At 38.4% G+C, this 17,391-nt stretch overlaps 1 protein-coding gene across 2 annotated transcripts in view; it reads left to right on the plus strand.

Moving 5' to 3' along the window:
- Positions 1–17,391, plus strand: part of tenm4 (teneurin transmembrane protein 4) — a 138,611-nt gene that overhangs the window by 99,857 nt on the left and 21,363 nt on the right. For both annotated transcript variants that reach the window (XM_026293025.1, XM_026293035.1), the window contains 7 exons: positions 1,765–2,026; positions 3,122–3,389; positions 3,713–3,856; positions 6,302–6,551; positions 10,233–10,465; positions 11,164–11,318; positions 16,383–17,260. In XM_026293025.1, the coding sequence (XP_026148810.1) occupies positions 1,765–2,026; positions 3,122–3,389; positions 3,713–3,856; positions 6,302–6,551; positions 10,233–10,465; positions 11,164–11,318; positions 16,383–17,260 (2,190 nt within the window). The remainder of the gene's footprint in view (positions 1–1,764; positions 2,027–3,121; positions 3,390–3,712; positions 3,857–6,301; positions 6,552–10,232; positions 10,466–11,163; positions 11,319–16,382; positions 17,261–17,391) is intronic.

Consider the following 17,391-nt stretch of genomic DNA (forward strand, 5'->3'; position numbering starts at 1 on the left):
AGGAGCCATGATCTATCCATCCTTTATCTATACATGCTTATTCCTATTTTGGGTCATGGGGATCAGCTGGAGCCTAACTTAGCCCTCTTTGGGCAAAAAGCAGTGGTACACCCTGGACAGGTCAAGGAGCGATGATATATATGGGAAATCTATTTTGTCTGTTTAGTTGTTAAAAAGTTTGTACTGATGACCCACTGTAAAATAGCCACATTTGTTGGCCCTAAACATGATTATTATAATTACTTTTTAAATGATTGAATAACTATAATTACTTTTGTAATGGTATTTAATTATTTCCTATTTAGTGAGGAACTAATACTAGTGTACATCCACTTTGATCGTTTATAGTGTCCACCACACCTACAGTACTAACCGAGCAACTAAAACTGAGCAACTGTGTGAGGGGTGCTACAGCATGCATCCTTTACTAATGCCTGATTTGTCCCTAATTAATCTTTTCATCAAATAAATACCATCCAATTCATTTTAATATAGACATTGCGTAATTTTTTTGAGGCATGTTAAGTTCATTGGCAGGGTTAACTATTTGAGCTTAATGCATTTCCTGAGGGCACAAGTAAGCAGGGCAGTTGTAGGCAGCTTAATAAGTTTTGCCACATGGCTTAAGGCTGTTGTCATGATTGATAACAGCCAGTGAACCCCTTCATCGATTGACCATGCTGCCTATGTGTGTCTGTCCGGAAGTGTTTCAAGCATGCCTTGTTTTAGCCCTCCAGGTGTCATGCAGACTGTCCTGCTGCAGCTGCATGGCTTCTGACCAATCAAGGCTGCGCAAGGGTACCACTATCACAGCTCCCATCCGCTCTGCAGCTTCTCTACTGCTGGACAAACCCACTGTACGCACATCCACCCAAAACTCCAAGGATAGAACAAACCTTTGTTTATTGCCACAGCCTAGACTTAGACTGAGCAGTTTCCTTATACAGGACTTTAAGCCAAGAAGGAGGCTACCTGATTTAGGGCCAACTATTTGGACCTGTTTCTTTACCTGTAATTTGGAAAAGACTTCCCATGTGAGGTTTAGGCCTTGTCCCAGGAGTTTGTCGGTGACCAGGTGCTAATTGGCTGCAGAAGTCTGGTGCAGGTACAGGCATGCAGTTGTCACCATGCAGCAATTGCAGATGATGAAATTGCCAGTGCAGCCTGTTTACTGAGACCCACTCAGGTCAGTGCAGAGGCAGAGGCCATTTAATGCAACAGCAGATGGGATTGCATTGCAGGGCTTTTAGACTGATGTTAGAGTGGACAGCCTTCATCTAAGGGATCAATAGAGAAGTGGCAGCTGCCTCCATCATACAGCACAAATCTCTTTCTCTCACATATAAATGTAAGCACAGGAGCAGTACACATGGAGATGAAACAGTCATGTCTGAAATCAGAGCATGTATCTATTATTTTCCATTCTTAGAATGAACTCTACATATTATGACACCAGTTAAAAGATGTGTTTTTCACATTGGGATCAGTCATCCTATTATATTTCAGTCCATGTGTGCATGAAAGATAATGCTAAATTGTGAAACAGCATTCTTTTTAACAGTGTTCATTTATTAAAATGTGAATTTATTACTGTTTCATCAAACCTACAATAATTAGAAAAAATATTTATATTCATAGTAGGTTGTGGCATAGATTAATAACCTCAGAAATATTTACAGTTTTATTTTAAAAATATAGATTTCTTCTCCACTGTATATGAATCAACATTCAACTTCTCTGACACTGTGCACATCTGTGTTCCAGTTTTGACTTGGTGACCAATGGGGGCATAGCCGTAGCCTTGCACTTTGAGCGTGCACCGTTTACCACACAGGAGCACACTCTCTGGTTGCCATGGGGACGCTTTTTTGTCATGGACACCATCGTCATGCGACATGAAGAGAATGACATCCCTAGCTGTGACCTCAGCAGCTTTACCAGGCCTAGCCCTATGGTGTCCCCAGCTCCACTCACTGCATTTGCTGGATCCTGCTCTGAAAGGGGGACTGTTGTACCTGAAATCCAGGTGATACTATGCCACACACCCTCTTCACTGCCCCTGCAGGTTGTGATCTGCTTGGGTCTCTACTTCAAATGATTCATGCCACACATTAGCAGAGAGGATACTCTGGAAACTATTCATCAAGTGCAACAGTAACTCTTGGCAATGTTGTGATTTTATCTCTAGTCTCTGGTCTGCACAACTTGGCTGATTTAAAATATGTACTCTAGTGTCTCACTGCAGGGCGATGATAATTACCTGGTACCTCGATGATATCAAGCCGATAGAGAAAATATTTGCTTTTACATTTTGTGATTGCATATATTTTGATATCTGTCTACATGTGTATGTGTCTTGTTGGTACAAGCAGACGGTTCCGTGGGCATGTGTGTGCAGCTACTATATGTCTAGCAGGCATCTCTGTGCCCTACTCTAATTACTTTGTCTCCCAGTTTGCTTCATAAGATTTATGGCATATCAGTGAATTTATTATGCAGTCCAGTCTATTTATACCAGCTTTGTCTTTGATATTCCTTGAGCTGCAAGTGCACCATCCAACTTTGACTTACTTCTTTTTAATGGTAATTTTTGATCAATTAACTATGCATAGCTACACTGAACATTTTAAGAGAAGCCCATCATAAGTGACTTGTCCTCTGACCAGTGCCACTTTAGGCAGCTGTTTTAATTGTTACTCTACATCTTATTCAGTACTGTAAAGACAAGCAATAAGAGATGACTTAATTAGAGCGTAGAGTAGTGGGTCAACTAAACTAGTACTGTTGACCCTTGATCTTAAAACACTGAACAGTGTCTGAGTGCTGACCTACTGTTGTTTCATCAAGGTTACAGGTCTGACATCACTAGAAATTTCCTTAGGCTACAGGTCATTTACTGAACTACCTTCATCAGATTCTGTGTAACATGAGTATAATTGTCCTGTAGTTGATGTTTTTGATCTTTCCTTTCTTCTAAACATCCCTTGGGTTCATATATTTGGTTGGACAGAAGTCTATGAAAATATATTAGAAAGATTAAATTAGCCACTTAACCACTAGAAACTTCATGATTTATGTTTGCTTCCTGTCACTGATAAGATTTGTTTGTATTTATCCATAGTCTCTGCAGGAGGAAGTGCCTATACCAGGGACAGATATGAAACTCAGCTACTTAAGCAGCAGGACCCCAGGTTACAAGTCAGTAATGAGGGTGACCCTCACCCATTCGACAATTCCTTTCAACTTGATGAAAATTCACCTCATGGTGGCTGTGGAAGGCAGGCTCTTCAGAAAGTGGTTTCCTGCAGCCCCCAACCTCTCATATGACTTTGTGTGGGACAAGGCAGATGTCTACAGCCAGAAGGTCTATGGTTTGTCTGAAGCTTTTGGTAAGTGATGATTTATGTATTGAAAGAAATACACATTTTTGCTTCTTTTATTTAATTTAAACATGTGGTTTACTTTCCTTGAACAAGTTCCTAAAAGCCCATAAAGATCTGAAGTTTTTTGGATAAAGTTGTGAAGTAGTGTCTGTGAATGTTTTCTTACTGTTATTGAATCACCTGTGTAATTTTACCTACTCTAGAACACCTAATATTTATTATTATTATTATTATTATTATTATTATTATTATTATTATTATTAATATTATTGAGTCTTTCTTTACTCTTGTATACCAATGCTAATTTTATCTTTTCTGGTTTTTCCCAGTATCTGTAGGTTTTGAGTATGAGTCATGTCCAGATCATATTCTTTGGGAAAAGAGGACTGCTGTTCTTCAGGGCTACGAAACCACTGCCTCCAAACTTGGAGGATGGACCATAGACAAGCACCATGCATTAAATATCCAGAGTGGTGAGTTAACTCGAAACCTTTTAAGTCCTATATGCTAACTTGTTCACACTTGTTAGTCTTACTTTTAACATATTATTTATTCCATTATTAATTGTTGAAATTATCACAGTGAAATATATGTCAGTGCAGTTATACTTTGTATATGGGACCACTGTTATATCGGGAAAATTACAAATGTAAGGACACTTACACTTACATTGGAAACAAGTATCCCAGTTAACTAGCAATTCCAATTCACTTAATATAGGAAATAAAAATGGTAAAGTGTATTATTCAGTCCTAATGAGGACTCAGCAATATACTTGCAGATTTGTTAAGATGGAAACATTTTTGTGGTTCCACTCCTTATGGCATTTTACACACATCATTCAGGCTATGCCCAAGAGTACGGATAAGTTCCATCATGTCCACCCAGTGCCTTAGATGATGCTTTTAGTGTACCATTGAATTGTCCTGCCTGCCTCTGGCATTTTGAGCTTTTCAATACAGCGGTGTCATATAGCCTCAGATGGATCTGACTTTTTTATTACCGTTGTCCATTTTTCAGTGAGGGGGGTCAATTTTCTTATTACCAGCGAATTACTCCTGAAAGGCAGGCGTAGGAATAAAGTGAGAAAAACTTCAGGCACACCTGTTACTACCTAGGTTTCACAGTCTGTTTGTGTCTGGAAGGGTTCATCAGAGGAGATGAAGCATACTTATATGAAAAGTGCTCAGGAAGGTGGCACTTTGATCTGTCACAGTAATCCTGCTGAGTCTGAATGTGCTGTCCAGATAATGAAGAGAACTGATACTTGTCCCAACACTACCTTCACTGCTGGTTCACCCACCCTATGTCTTCCTGTGGCACCTACATGGCTTGGTCATGCCCAGCATTTTTAGAATGCCTAATTTAATTGCTGTCAGTCTGCACTGCGAGCAACAGCAGCAGTTCCTAAGATTAAATCATGACCCAGGAAAGAGATGCTTGGCTGATCTTTTCTGATAGACCAAATGTTGTGCTTATTAAAGAACTCACCAAGTATCATCAGAAGCAGAAAAACTACCGTAGACATGCAGATGCTGAATTTCAAATATGATTACATTGATTGGGCAGCAGGAACATCTTTACATTTACATATTTGAAAAATTTCCAAGAGTAGATTGTCAACACTGATGGAAACATGGTGTGCATGTGTGTGTGGGTGCAGACCCGAATGCCTACACATGAACTATACTCATGCTGGCCTATTTTTGTTCAGGCACAAAACCACTGGAGGTAGAGAGGCAGGCACAATGCCATTTTTAATTGGGGCAAGTGAGTTTTTTGATTGTGCATGTGTGGTAATTTTCTAGCTCTAAGAGTTTCCACTTGTGACAAGATCTTATTGGTCCCCATTTTGGTGAGAAAGTGTGTTTGTGCTTCCCACTTGCCTTTATTGCAAACAGTGGCACACGGTACAAGTTTTATGGCTGCAGGAGGTGGTGAATACATACATGCATATTGAAAATCACTTTTGATTCCTATCTCTAAGTTGACTACAGTATGGTAAATATACAGTTTAAACTGTATTAAGCAAAAACCTCTAGATAATGGAGATAGTGACATATGGCTTTAGAACATTCAAATAGCATGTGGCCTTAGTGTTAACAAACTGTTGCTTACCATCCAATTGAAAGAGAGCAACATACACTAAGCATCCAAGTTTAATTCTTTTGTTGGCCACCAGTTACTGTTACTACACACACATCAAGCAGTTTTATTAATACAAAATAATTAATAAGATCTCGTGACATGGAATTTTCTAATATTTTTAAAGCCCTTTGTGCTTCTCTACACACTAGACTGGAAGTGTGGAACAATATGTCTTAAACTTCTTCAGAAATTTAACCTAATTAAGATAAGTAAAGCTCAAGCAGTATTTTCACTGTTTAATCAAATCGAAGTTCCTATTGGTTAAATAGAGTCAATCAGGAGCTAATAGGTAATGTAGTAATGTAAATTGTTAAAATATATGCACACAAATAACACAGAAATATGACTGATTCTGTGGTTTGCAAGTACAAGTAGTACAAGTCAAGAGTCAAAACATCTTATATTTTTGTAGATGTATACTAACTAGCATGTACTTTCTATCTAGCAACTAATAACTAGCAACTAAAATGTAAACTCAACTTAAAATGAGACATCACAGGTATTTTGGATGGTACATATTCATTACCTTCTTATGGAAGAAGTTGGTCTGGTTGAAGTTCCCATGTTCTTATGAAACACTCTGCTGCTCTCAATGAAGAATAAAACAGCTATTTAACCAAAAATGCAAAAAACAGTTCCAGTATCTAAATAACCAGTTAGCCAGCATTGCCTTGCAAACTGCTTTAGGAATCTAGAGTCCATTGTCTTCAAGCCGCTTTGACCTAAACAGGTTGCAGGTGTTACTTGTTTCTTTCCTGTACCCTCATCAGGTATTCTACACATGGGCAATGGGGAGAATGCCTTCATCTCCCAGCAGCCGCCTGTAATTGGCAGTGTGATGGGGAACGGGCGCAGGCGCAGTATCTCCTGCCCCAGCTGTAATGGCCTTGCTGATGGAAACAAGCTGCTGGCTCCTGTGGCTCTGGCTTGTGGCTCAGATGGAAGTCTGTACGTGGGGGACTTCAACTATGTGAGGAGGATTTTCACCACAGGGAATGTCACCAGTGTCCTGGAGCTCAGGTAACATAGGAGTAGCCTACTAACATTCCCTCAAGCCCATGAGCTCAGATGGGCAGGCACGCAGGTCATAAACCACTGAGGTCAATTGTGATAGGTGGAAATGCCCTAAAGGCCCAGGATTGATAGCCCTGCCTCGCTCATCCACCTGTATCAGCTTGAGTTTGGCCCCAAAAGGGCCTGAAGACGATGTAATGGGTTCTTAATGAAAGACATTCCTTTAAAAGATTAATTCTTTTATTAGTGTCAGGAAAGACAGAGTTTTGAATAAATAAAATAAATCTTTTTCATGATTCTCTTTTTATTAATTCTGTCCACTAACAACTGTTTTTACAAATTCTATCCACTAACATTTTCTTTCCTTTCTCTTCCTCTCTCATTTCTGCTGCTTTTGGCAAACTGACAGAAATAAAGACTTCAGGCATAGGTAAGCCTTACAGTATTTGCTTAAATTAATAAAGAAAGGGGTACAGCAGAGGTTCCAACCCTGGTCCTCAAGTTACACTGCCCTGCTTGTTTTCCAACTACCCCTGCCCTACCCACCAATGATAACTTGGGTGTGTTCAGCCAGTAAGAAGCTGGATGATACCAGTTCACTTCGTCTTCCCTCCACTTCCATTCTCTTTTGAAAACAAGAATTTCTAACTAAGCTGACATATTGAAGTTGTAGATTTCTTTCCTTTTGGTGGATTTGGTGGCTTTTTACCTATATATCCTGAGCTTATGTAATCAGAGAAAGCAGCTGATTGTTGGCAAAATTGTGGCTGCGCTTTTCCTCAAGGTTGCCAATGGGAATCAAATTAGCTTGTCTAATATACTACATTTAACATTATTACCTCAGACATGTTGGTTAAACCTTGCTATATCCAAAAATTTGCAAGAAGCCCTACTTCAGTGAAGTGCAAAATTTTATGCATTTGTTCACGGTATCAGAGGTGTTAATGTAATTCTATGGTCATTAGGAGGCTGTATTTTATGGTGCTTTTGGACTGAAGTATATTGAGAAGTAAGTGTTACCCTAAGCAATTATTGTTCACAGAATTAAATCAACACTTTCCTGACAGTATTATTATAAAGACGGATTGTGATAAGTTTCATAAAGATTCAGTTTAGGTGATGCTACTAAAATGGCAACTTGGTGTAGATTTTATCAGCAGGTTCAGATAAAGAGACCTCATTTTCCATGACAGGAGGCAGTGAGAGAAATCTCTCTGTGCTACCATATCTCAGGCAGATACCATGTCTCAGGCAAAGGGCTATTTATTGATTGATTTTCTATCAATGGTCAGGACTTCTCTAACAGAACATGCAGTCAAACTGGGGATGAATAGCCTAGTGATGCTGGTCAATGGCTTCTGTTTTCAAGAATAACCATATTAAGAAGAGAAGCTCCCTATTGCTTTTTCTTTGCAACTATCTTTTCTCACTCTCTATACCTCAAATTTCTGTGCAGAACAAAACATTAATAGGCTGACATACACTAACTTGTTCTGTTTGCTTGAGAAAGTCCAACTCTGTTGCTTTTGAGCTCAGTACTCCAACACACTTGTCTATTAAAAGGAAAATTTAACCACAAAACCACAGTGTGTGCCTAAATAACACAGGTGGCTGCCTTCTGTTCATGTGTGAACAAGCAACAAGACTGGGTGATGGGTGATCGCACTGCAACATTCATTGACCCCCTACTAAGGATGTCCCCATCCACTCCAGTCGTGCTCTCTCCATTGCCACACCAGCATGCAGCAAAATCCAATTATCTTCTACAAACTAGATGTTGTCAGTGAATATAGATGGAGAATATGGCCATAGCTCAAGGTCAGGGAATAATGTCTCGCAGTTTAAAACACTATGGGGGACCAACATGCAACTAAGGGCTGATAAGGTATTGCCTGATTGCATATAGCAGATAGAAAGCAAAGTACAATCCAGTTATTGAGGCTCGCTACTGACCCACTGTAAGAAAGCAGTTGTTCTTCTTAGCCAGCTGCTTGTACCTGGAACCTACTGTACCAGCATCAGTCAACTTGGTCAGTGGGCTGGTTGTGACATGTGTGCCTCAGGTTTACTGCAATGTCCTGTCATCACTGATTCAGTGAAGGTCAATTGTCATTTAAAATTATGTAGGGGAGTTGACAATCCCACAGACCCATTGGTCTTTATTCTCATTGTATTATAGAAATAGAAGCACTGGCACTGTCATACCAATATAAAAAAAACGCTCAAGGTTATTGTTAAAATTCAGTCTTAATCCACTTTGAATGATGCCCTGCTGACAGGTTTCTCCTTAATGCTTATCAGGTCTGGCAGAACTGTGCTATATTCTGTCCTGATAACTCAGGCACTAACCATTACTAGACTTACCCAAAGATTCTCAGTTTGTAATGATTCACTTTGCAACTAGGAATTCAGGAAATTGTTGCATTTGAAAAGCTGGAAACAGTCAATATTGCATTGCATTCTGACTTGATAATGGCTTAAATAATCTGTGTTACTGATTACCTAAAATGTTGTTGATATTTTTCTGACAATCATTTAATCAACTAATGGTATTAGTTCTAAGGAATCAGTCAACATGTCCGTCAGCTGGGATAGGCTCCAGCAGATCCCCATGACCCTAAATAGGAATAAGGGGGTGTCATTAGTGCCTTATATATGTACTATGACAGACAGACAGACAGACAAGCCTGTAATATCTCTCAGGCAAATCTCCCCTTTTTCAAAATAGACTCAGTCCCCTCTAGCACCTCTAGCATCCACTAGTGTGTAATGCCATTGGCTTTGGTGTTTCGATTTTTCAGCAGAAATTAATGTTTATTATTATTAAGAGAAATGTTTTAATGAAAATAGTGCTCTATGTCATTTTTACCATACATTGCTACCATAAATTTGTCTAGTTGCCTTTGTTTTCTGTGTGTTTTGACACGTATCCTGCCTGAAATATGCCAATAGATTGCATTCATCCTGCCACAGCAGGATTGGCTATATTTCGTTCTATTGTCTGCCTGTCAGGTTGAACAGCCTCCTGTGGAGGTGAAGGATTAGTTTGTTGACTTGATTGGGAGTTTAATAGGATATTTGTTTTGTGCTGGAATCTCTGCCTGATAGATGAATAATGTGTTTAAATTGCTGCCCATGTATTTGTGTTTCTCTGAAAAGTCCCAAGGAAACTCAAGACCAACATATTTGTACATCTAGCAATGAACAGGCTAGTGCTACTATATAAACACTGTTCTTGGATCAGGGATGGGACAGTAATTAAGATCTTTGTTAAATGACCAATGTATCCCAATGACTGAGACCCATCCTTCAAATTACAACAATTTTTAGAATTTGAAAGAAACTAACAATCTGTCTCTTTACGTTTGCAGTATGTCCATGTCTCCTGTGTATATATGTGTATTCCTATAATCAAGCAAGTGGAGTTTCCATTCTCTTTTGAAAACAGGGATTTCTAACTAAGCTGACGTTTTGTAGATGAGTTCTAAGCTCCACCATTATGTCATGTTTAATCTCATTCTATTTTCCTTTTTTCATGTCCCCAGTTTAAACTGTAATTTTGCCCAATTGACTCACTAAATGGCTTTTGAATCCATTTTAATTATATTACACAATGTTTCTTATTGAAAGCACTGTTGCCTTTCCAGCTTTATTGACCTGGGGTTCTTTGTCTTTCCTTTCTCTCAGCAACAGCCCTGCTCATAAGTACTATTTGGCCACCAGTCCTGTGAATGGTGCAATGTACCTTTCGGACACTAGCAGCAGGAAGGTATTCAAGGTGAAATCCTTAAATATTGTGAAAGATGTGGCCAAAAATCTGGAACTGGTGGCAGGCACTGGTGACCAGTGTCTCCCATATGATGAAACACGCTGCGGGGATGGAGGAAAGGCTGTTGAGGCTACTCTCACAAACCCTCGAGGTAATAAATGGATGTTCTTAAAATCAGTTTAGCATCAAGTCAGTTGGGGTGTTTTTTCATTTAATTTTTAAGTAAGCCACATATATGTACTGTAGCTCAAAAAATTTTGTTTAGTTTAGATCACGTCCTTACTTTTTGTCACATGTACTGAAATACTGAAATCATGGATCGTGGATGAAAATATCATTCTAAATTTCTCCAATGGGGATGAAAAAAGTATCTGTCATGCCATAAGATCAAACAGCTTTACATTGAAAAACAATGTTTTACTGTAACCACCGTAGGCTTGATTTTCATAAATATAAAATGTATTGTTTGTCAGCCCTTGAAAAAGATACAGACATTTGCATAGCTACGGTATTCTCAGCTTCTTGTTCTTTAAGCGTCAGAGTGAGGGAATAGATGGCAGTGATGAAATTTTAGTTATAATTGAATCAATACCTACAGTGTTATTCATCTTTTGTGATGTATCTATTGTTCTCTGTTATCGACTAAAAAAATCAATCGCAGCATTAGTTTTCATTGCCATAATTAGTCTTTAATTTTTATTGCAGTGAATAGTCCTTAATTGTCATTTAGTGGCACTCTGTCCTCACATTAAATCACCAATAAAGAAAATAACTGATATTTTATAGCTATACAGATATTTTATACAGATATTTTTTTCTTCTGTTCATTTGGTAACTTTTTATCTGCAGGAATTACAGTAGATAAATACGGGGTAGTCTTCTTTGTGGATGGGACCATGATTCGTAGGATTGATCAGAATGGTATCATCTCTACTCTCCTGGGCTTCAATGACCTGACCTCTGCCCGACCTCTCAGCTGTGACGCTGTGATGGACATCTCTCAGGTACAGCCTCTCTGACCTTCTTTGTTTCTCTCCCTGGAACCTCCTTTCTTGGACTCAGTTTCCTTCTGTTTAGTTCTGACCCCCATTTGTTAATTGGCTATATGATGTACATTTTTATATTCCCAGGAATTGCAAAAAATAGCAAGGTAAAGGAAGGCACTTAGAGTTAAAGTTAGAGTTAGAGTACATTCAGTATGATGTTGCGATCCTGCTGCTGGTTTTCTGATTAAATACCTGACAGTAAAGTTTTTATACCAATTATTGTTCTTGCATGACAAAGACTGGCAACTGAAATAGTTAAGGTCAAGTCAGAGCTTTTTATACAACAAGAGGGAATTTATTTTTCAGCAGAGCAACAAAAGACATGAAAACACAATATAATAATAATAATGATAATAGCAAAATACCATAAAAAGTGAAAATACAATACAGAATGTGATTTTTTTAGAAATGCAAAAAAAGGATAAGGGCAAGATAAAGGTTTAGGTAGTTTGTCGTATGTTTGAATTGTGTTGTTTATTTCATGTAGAATACATGAAAATTCATGTCAGAGTTTTGCAAAACCTGCATCTCTGACCTGAGAGTACGATGTTATGTAAATTTAATCAATGGTAGCCTGCGTTTGCTGAGATGGATTTTATTAGTTCTGTAAATTAAGAGGTTAGTGAAGTGGCCCTAAACAAAGCTGTGCCAGCTTGGTGAATTACAGACTTTAAATTATGTTATGGTTAACAAGCAAATACACATAAAAATTGAGAAGTGAGTTGTCCAATTTCCAGGCTGGGAGAACCCACAAGGAATGGAATATACATAGCTGAGTATAGAGCAAAGCTGAAATCAGAGATGGCACCAGGGGTTGCACTCTTGTCCCAAGAGCCCTCATGTCTGCCAAGTGGCCACACATCCCCAGATGCAAAGGGCCGCTGACCAGGGGGATGACAATAGAAACGTATAACCTTACTGGCTTTTAATTCACGCACACACATCCACTGATGAATGCAAACACATGAACACCCACATATATGTAGTGGACCAAAACAGCAGACAGAATGCATCCCCCAGGCAAGGACACTGCACTGAGCTTATATTACTTTCTGGCACAGCCCTAGCCCTTTGAGGGGACAAGACAGACTTTTTGCAGCCTTTAAATGGTTGTTTTTTCCTCAAATTATAATTTTAAACCTAAATTCCTATGGGATATGCTATACTTGCCATGTATGTATAATCCAAAAACTGCAATTACAGTATGTAGTGCATGTTGTCATCTGTATATATAATTTCTTTTTTGTTTTACTCCCATGAGAAGAATATTCCTGAGAATTAATGATAACATTTGATTGATGTATCATAGTCCAGCTCCATGTACATTCACTAGTTTGTTTCTTGTCCCATCGTGTATGTTATTAAGTACAACTAGCATCCAGGTCATGAGGGGCTCAGATGCCAGTGAATGGATACGTTCTCTGTGTGTGAAGTGATGTATTCAGTGGAGAGAGAAAAGCCTCCAGCTGCCCATTTCAAGCCCCAGGGGTGCTCCATCCCCCTCATGTCTCCTGCTGCTCCCTTACCCCCCAAACACAAACACAAGCGCCTATAGATGCTCACCATCCCAGTTGTGTAGCAGAGAGGACACAGGCAGACTGACTACAGCTCCACAATGATGACAAATCGCACAAGCACTGCCAGAGACACTCAGACAGTAAAAAGCATCCATTAAAAATTCATCCAGGGCACATAGTTTCCTACTTCAAACACTCCCCAACCCCTCACTTAGGACCAAAGTTTCTCTGGAGAAGGCTCATCACAGTGGTCATTACTTTTGCTGTACATCACCTGTTTTAGATGAAAAATGTCAAATTTCTCTCCTGCCTCTGATGAGGTCATTTTTATGTTACCGTGCGATCTGTGCAGTAAATATTCTGCAGTAAATTTAATTCAGTGTGTGTGGTTGAATGTGCAGCTTCATAATCTTTCTTTCTTTCTTTCAACATTTTATTATAATTCAAAGGGGCAAAGGTTGGGCTTCATTCAAGAAGATTTTAATTTGTTTATTCCAAGGCTTTAGGTCGTTGCTGTTACAGAAATTTGTTCTATTTTTTGTTTCAAGTTTTGAAGATCCTCTCTGGATCCCCCCCTGGGTTCAAACGTAAAGTAAACCATGTATTAAAACAAGACCTCTTGAACCTATTTCAAGCATGTTAGCAGCTTTATCAAGGCTCTTACTGTGACACTCAATTCAAATCTGGGAGGAACTTCAAATACTGACATATTACTCTGCTTCAGACAGGCATCATGCTGGTACAAGCAAAGAGTGAAGATATTGCAAATGGAAAGTGTCATTTTAGTTATAATACAAGTTCAGATAGATTTAAAAATAGTTTTGTTTTGCGTTGCTGTAAATCCACTGCTCACTTCTTCAGCTGATGAGCACATTTTGGGTTTTCTGCTGGTAGCGACTGTGTAAGGCACTCCTGACAGCTGCCTCACTGCATAAATGGGAGGGGATGATCGGGTTACAGGATATGGGACAGCAGCTCGGGAAATATCCCCTCATCAGTCAGAGTGGCGTGAAAACCTCCTTACAGGCAGCTCCCCCGAGCCACTCCACACTCTGGCTCATGAAATATTTAACCACGAGTGATGACAAGAAATAGGTTTTAAGAAATTGAAAGTCTCCCCATCATATCCCAAGTAAATGCATTTTCTGCTCACTGAAAGATGACATGTATCCACTGCCAGACTTCTGTTTGTTACTTGGCCATGATATGTCTTATTATATAAGCCTCCTCCATTTTATGGTGGATGATATTATGGTGGGAGGTTTATAAGATATGAGGTATATGCAATGCACAATTTTAGTTATCAAAAAAACGTGCACATGTGCCAAAGAATGGCAAAATTAAGAAAACATGACCAACTGGTCAAAGGCTGACCTTTTCCCACATTTATCAGTAGAAATTTCCCTGAGGTATAATTTTGTTGAATTCACAAATCAGAGATCTGCATTTTTTATTGACTAGATTTTGGTGAATTTATTGTTGTGACTGCAGACAGTAGGTAACAAGTGGGTAAATGTCCAGTTAATGGCCAAATATCATCCCTGTGATCCAATTTTTATTGTACTACACATTCAAACAGTGCACTTAAAAGCCGTGTAATCACTTACCAAGTGAAAAAAAAAATGTTTTTGTATATTTTCTAAAAGTTTATTGAGTATACTTTTTAAATGTTAAATTTCCTTATACTCATATATTAAAAACACATTTTTCACATATATACTTGAAGCATTTCACATATACTTGTTGTAAATGTAAAAAATATATACTGACATTAAACATTGTGCGGTAGTAACACACTTTGAGCCAAAGCAAATGTACTTGAAATATTCTTTGAGCTCACTTTAAGTATGTAGGTAATACAATCAAATGTTTGAAATTTGAAAAAAGTACATAATTACAGTACATAAAAAATATTCTGGTACTTTTGGTATTTTTTCTGAAAGTGAGCCGACTAATCATAATTTTTTGTAAAGTACCCAAAAATATGTTTTTAATGTACTAAAGCAGATTTATAGTGCAGCTTCAATTGTATTAAGTGCAACTTCAGTGGTTTCATTTTAACACAACTTCAAGTATAATGAAATTTAACATTTTAAAAGTATACTGATATAGTTTTAGAGAATATACAAATATATACATTTTTTTTTCACTTGGGGAATGAGAAGTAATTGGCGCGACTGTGTAACTTCTAATGTAGCCTACATGTAGTTTTTGTGTATCCTAAATAAGTATACTGAAATATAGCTAAAGTTAAATGTTTTATATTTTGAAAAGAATTACACAATTTAAACTAAAAATAAACCATTAACATACTTTTGGAAAATATAACTAAATATACTTACAAATATGTTTACAGTAAAGTGAACTTTTAAGAAATATGCTAAATTACAAATTAAGTATTGATATAATTTCAGTATACTTTGCAAAAGTTTTTTGAATATGCTTTTTTTAGTATCAGTAGCTCTTTTACTAATCTTGTACTTTGGAGACTTACCAAAACTATATTTTTACTATGTCTCAACACAAGCATAGTGTTGAGACGTAAAATTTTTAGCACAGTTTATATGCTAAAAGTATAATTTAAGTATGAAACAATATTTTATTTTTCACTTGGGTTGGCTTACCTACATGCAAAACACAAGGAGTATGATATAGTAGCTAAAGTAACGATTTATTTCATGTTTATTCTCCTTTGTTGATTCTAGTGATAAAGCTTTATGGGATTTAAATTTCCAGGTCATTATGATTAATTAGTCAACCATAGTATTAGTTACATACATTCATTCACCTTCCCATTTCCCAGTTGCAGGACAAATTAGCCAAAACAACACAAAGGCAGCTCTTGTCTCATAGACTGCCTAATATCTAAGCCTGTCCTTGTATTTTGGCCTGGGTTTTAATCAGTCTCCTTTGTTTATGCTTCCAGACCTCTACTGAAATATGGCACATACTATGTTCTTAAGATCTCCCCCTGGGATCATAAGTGAGAGGGAAATGGTAAATTGGATGAATACAATCACTCCAATTTGTTAAAAGCCTGATACATTGTTAGAAGAACAATAAGTCATAATTTAGAAGGCCAGAGGCAGGCCAGACTTTCATTTGGTAAGTGTGCTCCAGTTTCTCTTCAAGGACTCATGCGATCGCTTGTCATTACAAAATTAATAACCCCAAGCATTGAAAAACAGTGACATGGTAGAGGTGAAGTCTGCAGAAGCCCAGTTCTTGCATGTCCAGATTTCCCATGATCAATCTCAGTTCTTTATTTCAGCTAATCTGATTATTTGAATGATCCCCCCTTGTTGAAATTTTTTTTTTCAGCAAAGATTATGAGAAAGCCCACCTCTTTTACAGCAGCACATCTTTTTTTGTAAGCAGTTTTCAATGATTCTTCTCCTGTGGGACTATTCTCTTCTGATAAAGTGAAAAATGTGTGGCTCATTAAGAACATGGGCTGTTTTTGTGACCTGAAGCCAATATTTTTGGTGTGTTTTTTTTCTCTTAGGTGCGTCTTGAGTGGCCCACAGACCTGGCAGTGAGTCCCATGGACAACTCCCTATATGTCCTGGACAACAATGTAGTACTCCAGATCTCAGAAAACCATCAAGTCCGTATTGTAGCAGGCCGCCCCATGCACTGCCAAGTGCCTGGGATTGACCATTTCCTCATGAGCAAAGTTGCCATCCACGCAACCCTGGAGTCTGCCAATGCCCTAGCTGTGTCCCACAACGGTGTTTTGTATATTGCTGAGTCAGATGAAAAGAAAATAAACAGAATACGACAGGTGTCCACCAATGGAGAGATCTCCCTGGTTGCAGGGGCACCAAGTGGCTGTGACTGCAAGAATGATGCCAACTGTGATTGTTACTCTGGAGATGAAGGTTATGCCAAGGATGCTAAACTAAATGCACCCTCCTCCCTGGCAGTATGTCCAGACGGAGAGCTTTATATTGCAGATCTGGGCAACATTCGTATCCGTTACGTGCGCAAAAACAAGCCCTTTCTGAATCCCCTCAACATGTATGAAGTGTCCTCTCCCATTAACGATGAACTCTATCTTTTTGACTCAAATGGCAGCCATATTTTCACACAAAGTCTGACTACAGGTGACCACCTTTACAATCTGACCTACACAGGAGCAGGAGATCTGAGCAGCATCACTGATAAGAATAAAAACACCATAATCATCCGACGAGACACAACAGGAATGCCTCTGTGGCTGATGGCCCCTGACGGACAGACATTCTGGTTCACCATTGGCACTAACAATGCTCTTAAAACTGTTGCTGCCCAGGGTCAAGAGCTAGCTGTAATGACCTACCATGGAAGCTCAGGACTTCTAGCAACTAAGACAAATGAAAATGGATGGACAACCTTCTTTGAGTAAGTAATATTAATTTGTAAACATTTGTAAAGTTTCTGCAAAACACCTTTATAACATATATAACTATATAAAACACCTTCTATATACCCAGAGTCTGGAGTTGAGTATAGATTACTTCCTCACTCCAGAG

This window comes from Mastacembelus armatus, chromosome 13 (assembly GCF_900324485.2).
Source record: "Mastacembelus armatus chromosome 13, fMasArm1.2, whole genome shotgun sequence".
Lineage (NCBI taxonomy): Eukaryota > Metazoa > Chordata > Actinopteri > Synbranchiformes > Mastacembelidae > Mastacembelus > Mastacembelus armatus.